Genomic DNA, 22,401 nt, shown 5'->3' with positions numbered 1-22,401 from the left:
TGCACATGTACATAATGCCTACAAGGCATACCTAACGCTTATGTGCAATACATATTGCGTAAATACCGTACACGGCGCTTAAATGCAATATATAGTTTATCATATATGCAATACATATGCTAGTATGCAGCACATTGCCTATGTGCTATATATAGTACTTGTATCCAATACATAGTGCTTATATGCAGTACACAATGTTTATGTTCTATATATAGTACTTATATGCAATACATATTGCTTTTAGGCAATACAGTGTTTTTGTGCTACATATAGTACTTACATGCAATACATATAGCTTATATGCAGTACACAATGTTTATGTCCTGTATATAGTATGTTCTTGTTTTCAATACATCGTGCTTATAGCAATACATTGAATATCAATGACAACCTCTGATCTATAAAAATATATTTTACATATTTCTAGCACACTTCTTTATTGTAAAACATTTATCTAATCCTATTACTTTACTGACATCACCTTTGAATAGCAATTTCTATTTCTATCTTATTTGACTCATGCAGGTTATATTCACAGGAATCATCGTGTGTACATGTTTTTGCTATGTTGAATTAGTTTATAGTGGTTTATAGGATCTCTAAAATTAGAAGAACACCGACTATCTCATGGACCTCAGTCCAGGGCTGTATTTTTCCATATTCATAAGTCCAATAATTAGTTACTTTCATCTGTTATTGTCTTGGCGTATTCCATGTTCACTATCTCGTTATAGCGAGTCTAATCCTTTTTATCTACCTATAACAATATCTTCTGCAGTCAGGCCATCACTTCTAAGATTACCTATTGTACAAAATGTGTTACATCCATTTTTTACTGCGCTCAATAATGGTGTGAAGTAATGAAAGATTAGGAAGTTTGCCTCGGTACAACTTGATCATTTTTCATATAAATGTTTCTATCCTTATGCCTATGTTAGATTTGGTTCTGTAGTTTTGAGTTTGCACGATCAAGTTAAGTGGCTGGCTTAAAACATTGGTGAACAAGTGATGCAAGTGTGCATTGTAGTACTTTTTGCACTCGCTTCAGGTTGCAAGAGTTGACAAGGAATTATCAAAGTATGTTTTTTTATCTCGCTTGGAGGTATGTCGGTCATTCACGTGAGATTGAGTCATCAGACGGGATCTTCCCGATCTTCCCAGACTAGGGATTGTAACAGAATTGCAGACCGCAATCAATCCTTTGTTACAAGCAGCTTTAATGTTTGATGTCATCTATCAATATCAACTATTTTTTGCCTGTTTTGCAACTTGTGTCCGAATAACAAAAATTCATCTGACACCGTCTTTATATCATCAATAACGTGTTTGCTCAATCGCAGACTTGTTGGCGCCTTGCACATCTGTTATGCCTGCTGCATCCCTCTAGGTCTAGCTTAATCACACGTTTTGTGAACTTGTAGCTTGAAAAAGATGCGGAGCAGGTAAAAACGTATAGGAACATATGCCAGCGGTGTTGTATAGTAATAATACAGTTTCCTGTAGTGTGTAGAAACTGATTATTTCAATAGACGGTTGTATATTGCTAACATTCTTCTGGCTTCCGCACTCTAGCTGCATTTTCTTTTTTTCTCTAATCATCTTAGTTTTTATTTTTTCATCATCAATTATTTTAGATTAACTGTAATTTTATATCTCATAAACAAGGACAATGACTTTATGTTTTCCATCTCTTCCAGTGCTCTAATGCAATTGGAACGTGATAGGAATTTCTCATGAATGTTTTGCTAGATTTTTTAAATCCTGTTGGACTGTTTCCTACTGCTCTCCTCATGGCTACCTACTGTGGTCATTTTGATCGCATTTGCCAAAACATCTTGTCGTCTCGGTGCACATATCTCTTTGATGAGTTAGGCCATTCGTTTTTTTTATACTTATCAAGTCAGCATGGGTTACACTTTGTCTTCATTGAGCAAGCTCAAAAATTCCAACAGGTTTATAGCTAGTTATTTTCTATTTCTATACCACAATCAACCTAGTTTTCTCCTGATGCGCTAAATAAACAGCCAGGATTTTATGTTGATTAGACCAGAGTGTAATACAAACCTGCTGGATTCACTTTTGCTTAATCTAAAATTGCAACAAAATCTGCTTTTAGGCACTTTCAGATTCTTTGCCTGTACCCTAATGGCTACGGGTGGCAAAAAATACCGATCATAGAACAGGGTATGTGATGGCTGTTTGCTTAGTTTTACATGTATACATTAACTTGGAGTTATCGTCTATCAGCCACTTTCAGTGATTGGTAAAAGATACATTAATTACTATCTAGATGTCTCCTACAAACCCAATAAAACATATTTAGCACACAACAAGCATGTTGTTATAAAACTATTATTTGGTAGCCTAAACAGTTCAACGCTTTATAAAATTGCGGGCCGCGTCCTTTGCTGATGCATGGTCATGCGTGTGCATACCAAATGTCAGTAAACCTTTAGTGACTTGGTTATCACGTACCCTTAAAAGGACAAGACTATTATACTTCTTTTGAAATTGTGAAAGGCATCAGATCAGAATCTGACTGTTTAAATGATTTATGTGTATCCCAATCTCATACCCCCCTAGGCTTACAAAATCTGAAAGCACCCTTGAAAATTTCAAACCACTCATAACCTCTTTACGGCATTACAAGGGGTTTGAAATTGAGTTGTGAATGACTAACGGGTATCTTGCTGTCGACTAGGTGCCTCAAGTCGTTCTACAGACAGTTGATGAAGTCACTCTAGAAGATCAGATAGCAACACAGCCATCGCCTCCTCCAATCAGAGATTCTGTCTTGAACCATGAGAGTGAGTTATTTTTCATTTTTTTATTTGAGAAGTCTTCTATTAATATGAAAGTCATGTCACTTTATTGGAAGTCATTATGTTGTTGCTGCTTTGACAGTTTATCTAATTTCAATGGCAACCACCTGCCATTTCCTTCTCTTAACATTTTTCTCCACATTTTCATCATCTATTGGCCGCAGCAATTGCCAAAATTTAAAAAGTATACCACCTTCAGTTACACTTATGAAGGGATGTTGCTAATATCAATTTTTTAGTTCTAAATGGAAACATGGGAAAATTTTTTTCTGTGTCCAGTTCATTTCGCAGGTTTAATCAGCTGTTCAGTTCACCTATAGTGAGTTTTATTTTGAGGCATGTCTGTAATTGTATCTACATATGTACTAGATAACTAGAGTTATGTTACCATTTTAGCAAGACTCGCTCGGTCCATGCAGCTAACAAATTCCTGGAACTGGAAATAATTAGTAAAATCTTACATGGCTCGAGCCACTATTTATTTTTAAGTGAGTCGTGTGAACAATAGAGTGAACGATAGAGCTATTCATATTAGAAAGGTTTTTCAGGTTGATACGCCTTGTCTTGTTTTCTCTCACAATAACATTGCATTCACTAATTTACTGTTTCTTCAGCTAACAGAAATTTAGTTTTTTCTGGTTATGGCGATGATCTAAAGTGGCATTCAGTTGCCAACATAACTACTTTATCAACCAAAGAGCAGTGGCTTGAACTAACTTTGTTTATAACATGAGAGTGGCTCACTCTGTGTTCGGGAGCGAGTCAGATGATAGCTATAGCTACATAGCTTGTAGCTACGTAGCCATAGCTACAAGCTATTACCTAGCTTGTAGTAATCCACAAGGTACACTTTGCGGATCTTCCAATCTGGTTCACTCTCCAGGGCTTCATATGACAATGGTTTCTGTCTGCATTGATCTCTTCATATGGTCTGATGAGGCTTCCTGGTAGCTGCAGCTACTACTTGGTTTGTGTGGGTGGAAATGGCTATGGCTCATTAACAACTACTGATATACAGTTGACCCTTTGTATTCTACATAATCCACGTGTTCGTGATATAAATATAATCTTTTGTGCAGACGAAGGTCATGGCAAATCATCCAAGCCTTCACCAGCCCACGCAGACAAAACCACACCAGTCACCTCTGTGAATGATGAGACCGAGAAAGTTCACATTAGAAACAAGGTATGATTGTGATCTCATTGCAACAGAAGACAACCTCCGCCTCAGTAGGATTAAGACAATTGTTATCGATCCTTACCAAGCTTTTATATTAGTTTTTATAAATAGGCAAAAGTGGTTACACAAGTTTAAACGGATTTCCTATCATCTCTTATTCGCAGAGCTGTGACGCTCTGCTATGACGCTCTGCAACATGCTTTGTTCTCATTGGCCAGGCGTGAATGCAAAATTCTACTTTATTATAATTAATGGGTTCCACATTTGAGCCTGTAGAAGCTTCTTATTCAAACTATTAGTAGTATTTTGTGGTTTACGTGCAATTGAAAAAGGCACGTGATTTCAGTGGCCTACGCCTGTCTATTTATCATCAATTTATCTCCTTTGCTTATTTATAGCTCTTTAGTTTTGTATAACGGAACTAAACCCTCTCCAATTGTGCTAACAGATGCAACCTTTGCATATGCAAAAATTTAGAAATAATCTGTTGACTTGGAGTTGTGCACTCCAGATAAATAGAAGAAGTTACGGTCAAAGGGTAACAGACTATAACGCTGTAAAAGCACATTAGTCTTGTTTGCTAGCGCCTGATGAATGAATTTGAATGAAATAATTTAATTTTAAATAGCGGATACTCAGGCGTTGGCTTCTGAAATATTTTTAGAAGCCTTCAAAGACAGAGAATGGCAGTGCATCCAAGGAAACCAACAATCATTACAGAACTCTCAAGAAGACAAGAAAATTTGTCGTCGATGGAAAGGAAGTTACAACGACATCTAAAAAGATAGTTTCTGGTCAGGAAGATGCCAAGAAAACGGCATTTGCTCATCAAAACAGGTAATTTGACAACAGGTAACAGGTGTTCAAAACAGGTAATGTCTTAAGACTAGAAGCGCTAAACAGCATGAGGTTAATCTATATACTGTACTTTTCGGACTATAAACTGCACCCCTATATAAGCCGCATCTGCTTTATTTTCCAAAAAAACGATTAAAAAAACAATACATAGGCCGCACCTTTGTATAGGCCGCAGAACTCAGGACGGTGCTTTTTAACGCGGCAGCAATCTTGCTGTTTAAAACGTAACAGTGTCTAACGGCACTGTTTCGTATTAACCGACGCTTTTGAACCTAGTGCCTAACGGAACAGTATCGTTAGGCATTATGTCATTAAAATCTGGCGATGAAACATCCGTATGGCACTGAATTTGATCTCAGGACCTCCAGATCCAGAGAAGGTGAACTCAACCATTAAGCTACGCGAGATACAATAGATTCTTTGGGCAAATAGTCATTACATTGGTTAAGATACTCATTCTAAAGCCTGGTTCCCAAATACGCCGCAAGCACCGGTGACAGCACCGCAGGCTATCAGCACTGAAATGTGAACCTACACGCCAATGTAACAATTTAACAGATATTCTTGAGCATATCTGGTAAATTGTTATGCGTAGCATGACCATCACTAGTGTTACCCGCTACGAATTGTTATGCGTAGCATGACCATCACTAGTGTTACCCGCTACGAATTTTTGTCATATTTTTCATCTTCGTGGCATGTAAATGGTTTAAAGCGTCGCATCTTTAATTCTTCAAAGCGATTCAAACCTCCATTTTAAGGTGGTTATTTTTGAAAACATTGTATCAACAACGAAGTACTGCGTATGATGTAAACATCAATATTTGTATTATTGTACAAATCTTTGCGATCGGAGGTTGGATTTTTATCGTCTTCATTGGTGACATCCTTACAGCATCCCTAAAATTAAAAATCCCATTAAAAATATTATCTCCGATATAAAAATATTAGCTGCGAATTTAAAAGAAAATTTTTTCACACGCATTGACATTTGACCATAGACGCATTTTAGGAGTTTCAGTCATGTCAGTTTCAGTTCATATAAAGTATGCGCCCCGTTGTAGGCTAATATATAATTCAGGCTAATATAGAAAATGCTGAGTTATGCGACAATTTCTTCGTAGCATGTGAACTCGTCAGCTAGGAACAATTGGGAGTTGTGCGACTACTCCTGCGTATCATGTAAATACCTCCTCATTCCTACAATTTAAACCACAACTTTGAAGCTCAAAAGTTCGTAGCGTGTAACACTAGTGTATTTAACAGATATGCTCAAGAATTTAACATCACTACATAACCTAGTTCACTCTCTTATGGTATGTCACTACATAACCTAGTTCACTCTCTTATGGTATGTCACTACATAACCTAGTTCACTCTCTTATGGTATGTCACTACATAACCTAGTTCACTCTCTTATGGTATGTCACTACATAACCTAGTTCACTCTCTTATGGTATGTCACTACATAACCTAGTTCACTCTCTTATGGTATGTCACTACATAACCTAGTTCACTCTCTTATGGTATGTCACTACATAACCTAGTTCACTATGTTATGGTATGTCACTACATAACCTAGTTCACTCTCTTATGGTATGTCACTACATAACCTAGTTCACTATGTTATGGTATGTCACTACATAACCTAGTTCACTCTCTTATGGTATGTCACTACATAACCTAGTTCACTCTCTTATGGTACGTCACTACATAACCTAGTTCACTATGTTATGGTATGTCACTACATAACCTAGTTCACTCTCTTATGGTATGTCACTACATAACCTAGTTCACTCTCTTATGGTATGTCACTACATAACCTAGTTCACTAAGTTATGCGATTTTAAGATATGACGGGCTAACCTAATATCATGTCTTGCGTGACAGATATGAGGAATAGTTCAAGTATACTTTCTTGTGGTAATTATTATGTAGCCGATGAATACGCTCGATCAAAAGTTTGATAAACGTGAATGCTCCCAATTCTTGTCATAAGATTTTTTTGAAATTAACACTAAATAAAGCCTGTTCCACGTTTGCTGCTCTAACACAGTACTAACAGAAAACCACCCAGACTTTAACTTGAGCATAGTAGTTTACCTTAACAAGAGAGTTTGACTTGGTCAAACATTCCTGCTCTGTTTGACCAATGTGAACATTGATGGGGTGAAAAGGCACATCTGGGACAGAGTTAAATTTTATTTGCTAAAATAGAAAGTAAATGCATAATAAAATGCACTTCAAGTATACACAGTTCAAACACTTAATGATTTAATTATAAATAGTTGCCGATATTTTGATTTTAGCAATTTAATCCTGTCATATACACTACATGTATGTCACAGTCTGCCAACAGTTTATGCAAACGGTGTAAAGGCGGAATCAACTCACCAAAGGAATGTATCTGACAAATCAATATTCATGTAGACGTCACAAATGTACCTGAACTAGTCTAGTGTTTTCAAGTCTCATAGCCTGATGCATTGAATAACGAATGCTCTTCCTCGAAGCTGTCTCCTTTACGTTCAGATTCAGTCTGTCAGTCCGTTATCTATGCAATACAAACTTAAGCTCATGTTGGGAACAAAAACTATGAATTTCTGAGTTAAGTCACTGTGATGACCTTCACCTATATTACGCGCCCAACCTGTTATAGGCTGTAGTCTAGGTTGGTGCTAAGACTAGGCAGTACAAGTATAACCACTTATCTGTTTGTGCGAACATAACTTACTGAAGGCGTAAATAGTATTGTAATTTAAATGGGTTTTGACTTTAGTCAGGAGGGAAATAGGCTTAAGGCAGATATGATGGATGGAATAGAGTTGTTAGTGGATATGACACGAATATCCGAGTAATAAAAATGGCAGAGTAAGGCTGGTTCACACTATATCGCCGCATCTTGGCGTGCATGCCACAATTACTTCGACAATCGTCGGTGATAACGATGTTCACACTATCACAAACCCAACCGTGCTTGCATCAGCGAATAGTCCACGCTGTTGTGTTCTATTTTAAAAAAATATTTTTGAAGGAACTTTTTTGTTACCGCATGTCGACTCAAATACTAGTCTCGCAGCAACTATAATAAATGAAAATAAATAGATTACGCTATTTGGGACAGTGAATCACCATCGCTGAGATGGTGCCCATTGTGCAGGCTGTCATTGATGCTCAGCGAACTATCAGGAAAGTTTGACTTCTACAAACTTTCTCGACATATCCGCGTTGATTCATCGATGCCATCAGTTTACAGTACATATAGTCGATGTGGAATGCCTAAAGGACAACTCCTACATCCGGAGATATAGTGTGAAATAGTCTTTAGTCAGAGACAAGACGATCGTAATGAATAAATTGGAACTGCAGTAGTAAAATATTGATACAGTAAGCAGAACATGCATAACATAGAGTAGGAAGAGAGAGATGGGTCTCATTGAGTGAAGATATCTGTATCGTGAGTATAACAAAGACAGCGAACAGAGACATGGTACTGGCCATTTAAACTAATGTTCCTTACTTTTGTGGTTTAGAAAGTTGGACCTGCGAGAGTTGAAAGTCTTGCAGAAGGAAGAAAACAGGCAGTACCAGGAATTGATGACCAAGAATACAACTGCCAAGGACAACCTCTCGCGACAGGTGGGCGCTGATTACATGTTAATCTGTTGGTAGTCAAAGTCTCTCTACAAACACTCGTCTTTATATAGTCTAATCCAATAGTTTCTACTAAGTTTGTATATTAGTTTTGTTGCTAGTATATCTTTCATAGCATTTATAACTGGCTGTGTGTTTTTAAAAGTGCTTTTTAGTTGCATCACCAAATTTTGCACTAGATAGACTTGAGGAATTTTACGGACTATTTCATATATTAAGAACTTGCTTAACTTTTACACCACCCGAATTTTAGCTGTAGGCTTCACGGAAACAGTCGAAGCAATTGAAACCAACGAAAGATGCAACATCAGTCATTCTCATATGGTTTAGAAATGCATAGCCGCAACTCGTATTTGATTGGATAGTTTTGCGCTTTGCGAATGCAATTGTCACACTATTCTTCTATGATATTTTTATTTACATCTTTGATTTTCTGGAATTACGCAAAAATTAATCCTGAAGTTCAGAAATAACATTTCATCCTTGAGATGGCAAACGGTTGTCGCGAGTTTGTTTGGATGCTCTATTGCTAGTGGATTGAATTTTGTACTTCTATTTTTTCCTTTATCGTTGTATTATCCACTTACGACATCATTCAGTTTGGACTTTTGTGGCACATGTGATGAAGGTAGGGGGCGTATTATCCATAGATTACCGCGGCACTATTGGCTACCGGCCTACTTAAACCGGAGTCACACAATTCACCCACTATATTATAATAGTACTTGAGCATCTCATTCACTCACAATTGAATGGCGCCTTTTAAGTTGCTATCATTTCATCTGGGTGTGCCTCCGCCTACTGCATTCTAAGCTCAGTAGAATTCTATGCTACCTTCTAAGCTGCATTCTAAGCTACCTGCATTCTATTGCTGCATTTCCTGCTCAGTCTGTCTTATTATACATTAGCCAATCCCATTATCCATACAATACTTTTCATTATTGCCGACACCTGTGTCTAAAGACGTCACCTGTGTCTAAAGACGTCACCTGTGTCTAAAGACGTCACCTGTGTCTAAAGACGTCACCTGTGTCTAAAGACGTCACCTGTGTCTAAAGACGTCACCTGTGTCTAAAGAAGTCACCTGTGTCTAAAGAAGTTTTATGGCATCTCAACATATTTGGGTACAGCAAATCCTGTACCTTTTTCATAGTATGCAAACAATAATACAATTATACTTATCTGTATAAAACATAAGGTTTGGATATTGAACACAACAGTATTAGAGAAGTACTTGCTACACTACATGATCATGAGGATGCTGTTCATGAATTCTTAAATTTTCTGCAGTTAATTGCGGATAATTAACTTTCTTTGCATCCCTTTGTTAAAGAGACAGTTGTGTTAGCTTATAAAGTACCTGGTAGTTGATTAGGTTGATGTTAGCTAGTTAAATAAGGATTTTCTGTTATAAATGTCCCAAAACTAGGTTGCAATGGTTGGTTGATGCCTCACATTCTTTGATTTAATATATTTAAACCAAAGCATTAGTTTAATTTTGGTCCATATAACAATCAAATCCATGGGCGACTTCCCATGTCATTGCATATTATCTCTTGCTGTACAAACGGATATAAAACAGTAGGACTGTCTAGCATTGCCTTTTACTTGAGATGCTGAGGAACTGGTTCTTGTTTTGAGATTCGCTCTCCTCTGTTCTGCGTTTTATTGTCAGCAATGTAGTAACACAGATGTCTTTTAACTACTTCCTATCAGCAATGTAGTAACATAGATGTCTTTTAACTACTTCCTATCTACAATGTAGTAACACAGATGTCTTTTAACTACTTCCTATCAGCAATGTAGTAACATAGATGTCTTTTAACTACTTCCTATCAACAATGTAGTAACACAGATGTCTTTTAACTACTTCCTATCAGCAATGTAGTAACACAGATGTCTTTTAACTGCTTCCTATCAGCAATGTAGTAACACAGATGTCTTTTAACTACTTCCTATCAGCAATGTAGTAACACAGATGTCTTTTAATTACTTCCTATCAACAATGTAATAACACAGATGTCTTTTAACTACTTCCTATCAGCAATGTAGTAACATGGAGGTCTTTTAACTACTTCCTATCAACAGTGTAGTAACACAGATGTCTTTTAACTGCTTCCTATCAGCAATGTAGTAACACAGATGTCTTTTAACTACTTCCTATCAGCAATGTAGTAACACAGATGTCTTTTAATTACTTCCTATCAACAATGTAGTAACACAGATGTCTTTTAACTACTTCCTATCAGCAATGTAGTAACACAGATGTCTTTTAACTACTTCCTATAGTTTTACAGTCACTGAAGATATTTTATGATTATGCAGGACCAGTAGCTATTTTTATATTTAATCCTATTGTTTTTGACTCAAATATTTACCTCCTATGAACTTTTATACCTAATATTTACCTGCTATTGACTTTTATACCTAATAATTACCTCCTATTGACTTTTAGACTTCATTGTTACTTGCGATTGATTACTATATCCAATTTTTACATATTATTGAATTTTAATTGCTATTTATCGTTAAACATAGCTTTGGCTTGAAAGATTTATTAAACATACCAAACAAATTAAAAAAAACACTGGTTTTTAATAGATTCAAACAAATAATAGAATTATCTAGGAAGTTTTCATGTACAGTTCCGATTGACACCAGAGGCCTGCTCATATTTGTTGCGAGTAAAAGCCTTCTACAGAGATTTATTTGTGTCTGTCGTAATTCAAAAACGAAGCTAAAATGTAATGTACTGAAAATTAACAAAATGAAATTGAAATTTTGTTTATTATTACCAGTAAACTCTTTCGGCCAATCACATATGTATCAGCATCTATTATGCTGACAAAGGCTGACAGGTTCTTTTAGACACAACGTCTCATACACTTATCTGCCACGTGTTGGCAGCACATCGGAGACATTACCTTCTTCTGTCTAGTGTCTGTTGCAACCACATAACTCATAACTTCCCAGCTACTATTGCCTAGCTATTCCCATCCACAGAACTGAATACTTATTGCAGCTGCATGTTTCTTTGCTAGCTTTTTACCAGGATTATTTTGTCCTCATCGCAAACTATTTTACTTCTACTAGATGCGCTTAGATATAAAATAATAAAAATACTTGATGCAATCATGCTGTTCAGTTACAATCGCTACTTGAACAGAACGCATGCACTTCCTGCACAATGCAAAACACATTTAGCAGCTGTTGTTTTGGAGCATCAGCTGATCGACTAAAATCTGCTAAATATGTAATGCTCTTGAGCTCATAATCACTCAATCACTCACTTTCATGCTCGGCTTCCCTTGACCGAACTGCGTACATACGACTAAGTTTGACCCAAATAAGGCAGTCGCGCAGTCTAAGCACATCTTACAGATGAACTTGCGCAAAATTTGAGTAGATTTTATCTGAAAGTATCAGTACTTTTCTACCATTTACATGTTTTTCTTTTGAGTGTTTTAACCCCGATTCAAGTTGTCGATTTTAATCTTCATACTTCCTGTCAGTCAAATCACTTCAAACATCAAAAACAATCGCAAATGATAGCGAAATACCGATACTTGCTGATCAAATCTACTAACATTTTGTGCAAGGTTATTATTAATCAGTCTCAGCATGCCTTCTAATATGCCTTCTAATATGCCTTCTAATATGCCTTCTAACATGCCTTCTAACATGCCTTCTAACATGCCTTCTAATATGCCTTCTAATATGCCTTCTAATATGCCTTCTAATATGCCTTCTAATATGCCTTCTAATATGCCTTCTAATATGCCTTCTAATATGCCTTCTAATATGCCTTCTAATATGCCTTCTAATATGCCTTCTAATATGCCTTCTAATATGCCTTCTAATATGCCTTCTAATATGCCTTCTAATATGCCTTCTAATATGCCTTCTAATATGCCTTCTAATAAGCCTTCTAATATGCCTTCTAATATGCCTTCTAATAAGCCTTCTAATATGCCTTCTAATATGCCTTCTAATATGCCTTCTAATATGCCTTTTAATATGCCTTCTAATATGCCTTCTAATATGCCTTCTAATATGCCTTCTAATATGCCTTCTAATATGCCTTCTAATATGCCTTCTAATATGCCTTCTAATATGCCTTCTAATATGCCTTCTAATATGCCTTCTAATATGCCTTCTAATATGCCTTCTAATAAGCCTTCTAATATGCCTTCTAATATGCCTTCTAATAAGCCTTCTAATATGCCTTCTAATATGCCTTCTAATAAGCCTTCTAATATGCCTTCTAATATGCCTTCTAATATGCCTTCTAATATGCCTTCTAATATGCCTTCTAATATGCCTTCTAATATGCCTTCTAATATGCCTTCTAATATGCCTTCTAATATGCCTTCTAATATGCCTTCTAATATGCCTTCTAATATGCCTTCTAATATGCCTTCTAATAAGCCTTCTAATATGCCTTCTAATATGCCTTCTAATAAGCCTTCTAATATGCCTTCTAATATGCCTTCTAATATGCCTTCTAATATGCCTTTTAATATGCCTTCTAATATGCCTTCTAATATGCCTTCTAATATGCCTTTTAATATGCCTTCTAATATGCCTTCTAATAAGCCTTCTAATATGCCTTCTAATATGCCTTTTAATATGCCTTCTAATAAGCCTTCTAATATGCCTTCTAATATGCCTTCTAATATGCCTTCTAATATGCCTTCTAATATGCCTTCTAATAAGCCCACAATCTTCCTGACATCCCGAACCTCTTTTTAACTGTTCAATAATAAGTCACAAATTCTTGTGTAAGATAAGCTTGTTTGGATAATTTTCTGATTGAAAGTGTGTTATGTGGTTCAGAGTTGCTTTCACCCTTTGTTAAAGGTTGACTCGCAACAAAATTCACATTATAGTTATTTGATATCAAAAGATTCACCATGTCTTACTCTTTTGTGTTGTAGGTGCAAAATATGAGGAAAGGTGATTACAAGCTCTTAAAAGCTCAAAAACGAACAGAAAATCGCAGCCACACGAGACAGCCGTAGTTTGGATTCCCTTTCCAAAACGGCTCAAATGTGATGTAGTTATGAGAGATGGTTTCTGTTTACACTTTCTTGCAACCTTGTTCGTCGAAATATTTTCACAAATTTACTTCACGCTTTCAATAAAACTATGTCTATTGTTCTTACGCATCTATTTTATCGTCATTGTAATGCTGTCACTTTTAGCACTGATATCTTATAACTTACCGTAAAAAATCGTTAAACTTTTTAACCTTAGCTCGAAGAAGTACATATCATTGTCTGATAATCATGACGAGCCTGTTGGTCACCTGTGATAATCGAAAAGTGCTGCATAAATTATTTGCGAAGTATTGGGTCACATGATCAGATTACGACTTGATGATTGAATAATGCCGAAACAAAACTGTAAAGTAGCGAGCATCTATATTTGATACGGGGCCTTCGGTAAAACCCGAAGTGTTTGTCATAAACTAGTACTACGATAAGTTTTATATTGAGCTTTTTATTGGCCTTTCAATTCACGTGAGAACATCCATGACAAGACGATAACCAAATTTCGTGGTTACGTCATCGAAATAAAGAGATTCCAATCTACGGTGGCTTTTCGTTTTTGAGCTTTTAAAAGCTTGTAATCACATTTCCACATACTTGGCACTTACAACACAACAGAGTAAGACATGGTGAATCTTTTGATACCAAATAACTGTAATGTGAATTTTGTTGCAAGTCAACCTTTAAGTATATCCCTAGCAAAGTTTGCAGATTTGTTTGATAGCTTGTCAGGCATAAAAATGCAGTATTGAGTTCTCCAAACATTAAGTTGATTGTTAACTCTTTCAATACTAAATCTAACCCTATCGCTGTAATTAGAGACTCCGGTTCTTTCTGCACACTTTGAAACACAACTAAGGTGGTTTCACACTAGAGTTGTTTTCTCCTGTACGTATTACTGACGTTCCTGTAAATAAATTATTAGAGTGCGCATCTCTTGTTGCCTAATTCTTCTCTCATAGTGTTTATAATTGGTGTAACAACCTACATGTACATGAAACAGTAGATTTAGATATGATGTATTCTAAGCATGATAATTTATGCTGATTTTAAGAACTGCCCATGTTTACCCTGGACTGGCTATCGGAATAGACAATAATGATAATAATAATGATAAATTATGGGATAAGTCGCTAGGTAACTAGCAATTTAATTGTTGTTTTGATAAACACTAGCAAAAAATATTTAGCTAGAGAAAATTCTGGAGAAATTGTATTTTTATTCTCTTGCATTTTTGTAATTCACCTTAGATTAGCTGTGGCAGGTTTTAGCAGGTGGCAGATTAGCTGTGGCAGGTTTTAGCAGGTTTGTGGCAAAAAATGAGTGCGTTTTTAAATTCTTCTTTTGACTTGATTTCATTTATATTAATAGTAGTTATAGCGAATACTTGTTTGAATATTTTCAGTTTTTTGTACATTTAAATTGCATAAAAGCAGAATAAAATAAAGCTGCATTAATGAACGTACTAATCCAACTGATTAGTACTTATCCAACTGATGTGGAACATTAGCAACTTACGACCCTGCAAACTCTTATCATTTTACCACGAGTCTGTCAGACGCAATGACAGCTGGCACTTCGACAGTGTCTCCTATTATTTCGTCCTTTCACAATGCCATCCTAAATGAGTGACAGCTTTTGATAGATCTTTTTGACATGAAATTAATAAGTGGCTGAGCTTGGTATTCTATTTGTTTATATGAATATTAAAATACTGAAAATCTCTTTGAAGTACATATCAGCCCTTAACAGGCATCTTAGTTTTTGACCGAATTATTTCTCATGTGCGATTTTCTTGGGAAAATATTTGATATTACAGAAATCCACAAAGAAGGTATTCAACATCGGTATTTATATCTGAAAATAATTAACTTCCCTGATATATTTATTTATCTCAACTTATTCATCCTTTTGCATACAATTCATGATAGTTCCAAAACTTAGCAGGCATTTTGGCTCATTTATTACACATATAATACCAATTAAATCTTTTTAAAGAGATTTTTCTGTAGTCTAGCGTAAACTAATTCAGTGTCTTCTCAGACTGTAGTCAGACAGTACTATTGGTGACCATTGAAGCCTTAGGGAAATATTCTTGGTTCTGCGATGAAAGTTTTGCATAAAAATATAATTTGAAGCTGCTATGTTTGGATGATATGGATGATATGATATGGATTTACTCACAAAATATTCTGGGTCTGAAAAATTGGCTCAATTATTCAGTCAAAATTTGACGTTCAAAGTTAATTCGTTCCCCAATTCATATGTCAACATCTTGGAATGTTGGAACAAATAGTTTTGTCAAAGACATGATGTTTCGCTCAACTCATTTCACAGCTCATAAACTTGATTGTAACTACTTGAGGTACAAGTCTTATTAAAAATACTTTATAGTAATACAAAACACTAAATATAAAAAAGGAAATTGTATGTAAAAATTTAAAACAGTAAATTTATAATCATTAAAAAGGCAGATAAATTGAGGTGTAGCATTGGTGGTACAAGAGACAGAGGATGGTTAGGGAGTGGTTGCTGTGGAAATATGGACTTAGTCTAAACAGACTAAGTAAACTTTAAAATTAGCGTAATTTATTTATATTTATAGTTATGTTTTTATGTTTGATTTTTTGTAAAGTTGCATTTTTAGTAATTGAGGGTAGTCTCTACTATTTTACTCACCTCAGACTCTCTTTTCTTCGCATCATTCTTATTTTCTTCCTTCATGATTTCCACGTAACAGCCTCAGAGATTTTCTAAAGAATTGGCCTTGAGAAAATTGTTTTCACTTTAACCAATCATGTACTGCTTTCATCATCTTTTTTGTCAAACCACCGCAACAATCACTTGTACTGGTCGTTCTAATATCCCTGGTTTTAAAACTAACAAACAAAGGTATGACAGGATGATTAATATTGTCTGAGTAAAGCAGACCCAAACTATGTAAATGAGAACTGCGGGTATACGTGCTGATTTAAAATACTGCAATGTGTTGGACATGGCATGTTGAGACAAAAGTTAATGTCTCAAAGTCTCTTAATGGCTTAGAGTTAATGTCGAGTGCCTAAAAGTTTGCATGTCGATATTATCCTAAGGCGAGGTTTGACTGTATACACAGCAAACTTGGTCTACCTTCGTCATGGTTAGGCGACAGTATTACATGGGCGCTCAGCGGAAATCCAAAAATCTGCACTGTAATATTACTAGCATATGTGTGTGTAGAGGTTGTATAGGACCAACAAGTAAGTGGAAGAAACGGTAAATGAGCATTTAGAAACTTTTAGCTTGTGTCTGTGTTATGTCAAAACTCTTTTATTCTAATATGGGGGTGTGCTCAATTTAATTTTTTCAACACCTTGAATTTTTTTTCATCTCTTTAAAGCCAATTAATTGGTAAATATTTGTTTGGAAAACGGGCATTGAAATTTTTGCTCTTTTCCATTTCTATTATGAATTTTTTTAATGAAGCAAATCACTATTTTCTTTTGAAGTGTGAGTCCGAGCTGGCGAATCATACGAGAAGCTATGAAGTAAAACTAGACAATCTCATGAGATGCCACAAGAATGACATGGAGAAGACTGAACACAACCAAAGCAATGAGCTTAAAGCACATCTTAAGAAACTTAAATCAGACCAGGTAATCTTCTCAGGGCCTCAAGTCAATCAGTTACCCACTCATTTTCTACCAACGAGTAGACGATAAATCGAACCTTTTGATATGACCATAAAGACTTGGTTTCAAAGAGTTAAAACTGTCAGCTATAGTGATATGATTTATTTCTTATGTAGCTCTCCATTTCTCGGTAAGATTATCCTACCATAATAGAATTTGTATGTGGTAGATCTATTGGATCTTGTTGGCCTGTTGGTCTTTTGGAGAGGATAAAGTTCTATTTGAATTGAATTTTAAATATTCTGGCACAAACGATGTCATTCTTTATTACGCTGGTCTTTGTTTAAATTTTTTTCATGAATTTAAGATTTTCGTTTGGGCAAGTAAGCGCGAGCTTTGCGAATTTATGTGTCTGGTTTGTTTAAAAGGGTGCCCGACTTCTAAGTAGTTAGCTTTTCAGCTATTTTTGCGATTATGAAAAATCATAATGCCGCTAAAGCCCAGTTGTAGTATTATATTAGCCCAGGATTAGTATTATACCGTAAAACCTCTATTTGAACGTCACCTTTATTTGGACATCACCTCTAATAAAACGCTACAATAGAAGGGTTGAAAAATACTACCGCTACCCTTTAATTGAATGCCACCCCTATTTGACCGCCACTTTGACATTGTTTGATCTTTACAAACCCATAATAAAAAGTGATCAATAGAAAAGTGTTCGTAAAATAGTACTAATAATGACTCGGTTACATCAATAACAATTAATTTTTTTCGTTGTTACTGTAGTGGTTGCCATGATCATAAAATGACAGTGTACCTGGGAAGATCGATCGATCGTCACAATCATCATAATTACGCCATGATTCAAAGTTAATAGGGTCTTAATCATATCCATTGTTTTCTGACTAGTAGTTTACAATGTTCTCTCAAGACTTTAAAACATTTTTGATGAACGATGAGAATACTCTTCAGAATTAGCGTATGACGTAATAGCAGCCATTGTTATGGTGTATTCTAATTTTAAAACATTAGCATCTTAAAAAATTAAAAACGTTATGTTTATTTTCTAACGCCAATGCTTTATAGTTTTTTTTAAAACTTTGGAACCGACGCCATCGAAATACTTAACAGCACCACGCTAATATTTTATAATCAAAGTAGTTCCTTGTTTAACTCGATCTGATGCTTCGACGTATATGAAAAACGTTTTAAAAAGAATGCTGAGGCCGTCGTTATTAAAGTCAATTCGCTCGAAGGAGAGTGTGAATTATAGACAACATTAGCATCGCTTTGCCTGTAAAAGGTTAAATTTATTGTCCCAAAAATCTGACAAGTTAGTCGAAAGCTATATTTAAATGCCAGTTCTAATTTAATGCTGATATAAGAGAGGATTAAAAAATAGAGCGCCATGGCATTCAAATAGAGGTTTGACGGCAACTTGACCTCTATGAAGCACACTGAGGATGTTTGTTGTAAACAATGGTCGTCTATCGTTGAATGGAAACGTATATAAACCAAAACCTGCAGTCCTAAAAAATTATGTAAATTTTTGGAAAACTAGTGTTGAAGAGCAGCACAATGTAATATTAATGAAATTGATCTGTATAAAATAAACTGCACTGCTTTGGTGCTAGCACAAAGGTACTTTTAGATTAGTAGTTCTTGGCCTTGTTGGACGTACGGAAACCACAAGTTGGATATGCAATTTCGTCGAATCCTTCTTAATTGAAAAATAAAATGTGATTTTTTTCACATTCAAGACAGGTGCATGTATGTTTTACTGGGGCACAAAGTTAGCCATGCTTTAATATCACTGTGTTCTGACAACAAAACCAATCAATGCATAAACTCACAACAGATTACATGTGTATCTTTTCATAAAGACATGACCTCGGAAATCGCAAACCTTGTGACTTTCGCTGTTGCCTCTCAGAGACCTCTACCGGACCCATTCGACTGACCCACTGAACCCAGTTTAAGAACCACTGTCTTATGTATGGCTTATGATACTTGACTAACTGGCTTAGCTTACTCCAGATAGATAATACAGCTATCAAGCAGCAATAGCACTAAATTTCACAAATCAAGGTCAAGCAAGGAAATAACAATCAGAAATTATTTCTTGTTTCTGACAAACAATAGTAGGACAAACTACTCACAAGTACAAGTGAATGTCTAGAACTTGTCAGTTAATTTATGTGAGAACAAAATCAGATGCCAGAAATAACCAAGAATGACCAAATTTTAAAAAGCATGTGCATTACTTTATACATCCTTTGGATTGCATCACAAGCTGTTCATTTTTAGCCTATAAACGAAAAACAAAAATGTTATACATGTAAAGAAATCCTGCAAAGAATATCTTTGGTATTCATCTTACAGCCATGAGACTATTCATAGTGCCATTGAACTTCAAACGATTAAGAATAGGCAACCTCTCCTACCTGACGCGTTAATCAACTTTAAAAAATTGAAACGTGTACATATTCGCTTTTGTATAGCAAATAGGTTGCTGAGTGTTGCTTTTTATATGTAGGGCATTAAATGGACTTTCACATCAAGTGTTTAATATTCAGGCTGCATAGTTGCTAAGGCAGTCTCAGTAGCTGTTCTTCACATGGAGTTTGTCAAATGTTACTAGAAATTATCTTATTTTTTGTTGCGTGTGGGCAATCATTCTTGGGATATATTGCCTGCTTTAAAATCTGGTCTAGAAATACATCAAAGAACTTATCTATGCTTATATACAGTAAATAAATAATACAATGATAATAACAAGAAAATGCAAAAAACGTTGATTTTTTTTCATGAAACTTCGCATATACGGTAATACTTTTTCTTCGAAATATGTAAAAAATAAATTTTTACATTCAATACGCTAGAATTCGATTGAAGGGTCTCGTAAACTATACAGTACATTCGTCAAATACATAAATTTAGTTGTTGTGTACAAATTATTGATAAATTCTGGACTTGTAATCTGTGCCAAAAAGTCCTGCTTCAGAAAGCCCTGCGTCAGAAATCATCATGCCAAAAAATCTTGTACCGGAACATCTGTAGCAAAAAGTTTCATTCTGTTTAAAATATCTACCACTAACATCATTCCACCGGAGGTTTATTTGTAATATATATTTCATGTATTTATATATGCAAGGTGGAGCATATAATTAAATTCATGTTAATCGGTATCAGTCTTTTTATGCAAAACAAATAATAACTGCTTCCAACACAACTAGTACCAGTAATTAAATCTCCTGGATGGCTGACACGTAGCAATGGTATTTGGTCTGCGGTCTTGTTGACATTCTTCTGGTTGACAGGTCAATGAATCCCATGGTTCTGTTCATTCTTCCCTATTGTTATCTTTCTTTGTTACCTGAACTATCAACTGATTTCGTAGACTTGCAAAACTTTTCAGAATTTTCAGTTTTAATAATTCCAAGATCTTCACGGATTTTAATGACTATTTGTGTAAGTCCACATGCATTTCATAAAGAATCGCCGATACAAGGCAACTAACACTCTGAAGCCTGGGCCCGAAATAATTTAGGGAGTTGTTTTTCCATGTGATCCTATGCCTGAGTAAACTTGGTTGCATAGTTTCGCTTTGTCTTTTTGCGCTTTCAGTTTCCTTGGGATTATAAAAGTTTGGTCACTTTGTGTGTAATTTGTTTTCATTATAATTTTGAAGTTTTCAGATGAATGGACTATTAGTTTTGAGATATCACTTGAATACCGAGGGCACTGTTAACAGGCTGAGAAAGGATTAATGGCTGACAGGACATTAGTTTCTAATGACACACTGATTGAAATTCTTGGAAATGAAGTATTAGAAAGAGACAGAACTAGAGAGGTTCTCCTCAGCAACAAGAGCTTCACACTAAAACTAGTTGTTTTCTATTCATAACAAATATACACACCCTATCAGACTCAGTATTCATAGCAAATATACACTCTATCAGACTCATGTACTGATTATTTCTCCTGTTACCTTCAAGACATCACTTCTTTGAAAGAGTAAAAACTATGGACTGTATTTGATTTTTGGTCTTTTCATTGAGTTCTACAAGCTTGCAGCTTCTAAATGATATTCAGTTAAAAAGGAATTGTGCTATTCTAAGTGCTTTCACAGTCGATGGAAAGTTGCTAATACTGTCTGGGATCAGGGGGCATACAAGGGACTTACTTGTACATACAAGACTAGGCTGCAAAGTGTTACGATCAGAATAGCGAAATTACATACTGAATGGTTTTTCAGATTATGATATGACTAATAGCCACACCTCTTTTTTTAAAGCGAAATCGGAGGCTACCGCGTGATTACCTGATGAGACAACTCTCCAGACCTTGTCAAGTTGTTTTTTTCACATGTTGAATTTCTGTGAGATATGAAATTATTAGTCAAAATATATAATGTACAGCGGTTATGAAACATGTGCACGCTTTGAATTTCTTATTATTTTTTAGCTAAAATGTGTTGGCTGCCAGGCTTAGTTCGATTATGTTAATGGTAGAAGATACAGGGTAATTTTCGTTATTGTTGAGGGAGTGTGAGCACTCCCCTTTAAATTATGGGTTCATCACGCGCGTCCTTAAGTTGTGTAAATATTGAGCTGGTGTCAGAGGATTTTGGCTGTTGAAACACATTTGTTAAATTTATTTTTGCAGCTGAAAACCCCTCCGATGAAGCATCTCTTGTTACTTATATAATTATAGAATGATTTTGGTATAGTTTTTTGCATTCTTAACATGATTTGAGGTTGCAAGTTTTGGAATCGTTGCAAAAACCCTGGTTGTGACCTAATGATGAAAATCATTTGAAATGCAAACGAACTTTTATGTCTTGGAGAAATCTTTGACTTTGACAGGCCTGCTATAAGCAATAGTTATTACATTACAGTCAAAGTAGTATTTGGACAACTCAAAATTTATGGCTGCGAACAAGCCTAAACAAGTTCAATGAAGGATAATTTTCAGATATTTTTAAGTTATGTGAAAAGAATCGAAAGCATCCTTGAATTCTTTTTTCCAGCTGTGATAAGCAGACTAGTGCTAGATTCATTATTAAACTAGCCTTATCTACTGTAGTTGATTTGACCAATATAGTTAAAGATCCATATGATAAGGCAGAATGTATATGTACTTACACCAGCCTGTGCAACCGTTATAAATTTTGTTTTTTGTATGTATTTGCTCTGAATAAAGCACCACAATAGCTCTTG

At 35.4% G+C, this 22,401-nt stretch overlaps 1 protein-coding gene across 2 annotated transcripts in view; it reads left to right on the top strand.

Annotated features, from left to right (window-relative positions):
* Positions 1 to 22,401, top strand: part of LOC137391841 (serine/threonine-protein kinase 10-like) — a 78,847-nt gene that overhangs the window by 20,489 nt on the left and 35,957 nt on the right. For both annotated transcript variants that reach the window (XM_068078385.1, XM_068078384.1), the window contains 5 exons: positions 2,702 to 2,807; positions 3,902 to 4,008; positions 4,667 to 4,839; positions 8,394 to 8,499; positions 17,054 to 17,200. In XM_068078385.1, coding sequence (XP_067934486.1) covers positions 2,702 to 2,807; positions 3,902 to 4,008; positions 4,667 to 4,839; positions 8,394 to 8,499; positions 17,054 to 17,200 — 639 coding nt within the window. The remainder of the gene's footprint in view (positions 1 to 2,701; positions 2,808 to 3,901; positions 4,009 to 4,666; positions 4,840 to 8,393; positions 8,500 to 17,053; positions 17,201 to 22,401) is intronic.

This window comes from Watersipora subatra, chromosome 3 (genome assembly GCF_963576615.1).
Source record: "Watersipora subatra chromosome 3, tzWatSuba1.1, whole genome shotgun sequence".
Classification (NCBI taxonomy): domain Eukaryota; kingdom Metazoa; phylum Bryozoa; class Gymnolaemata; order Cheilostomatida; family Watersiporidae; genus Watersipora; species Watersipora subatra.
Note: the sequence above shows the minus strand (reverse complement) of the source record. Positions and strands in the feature narration are given on the sequence as shown.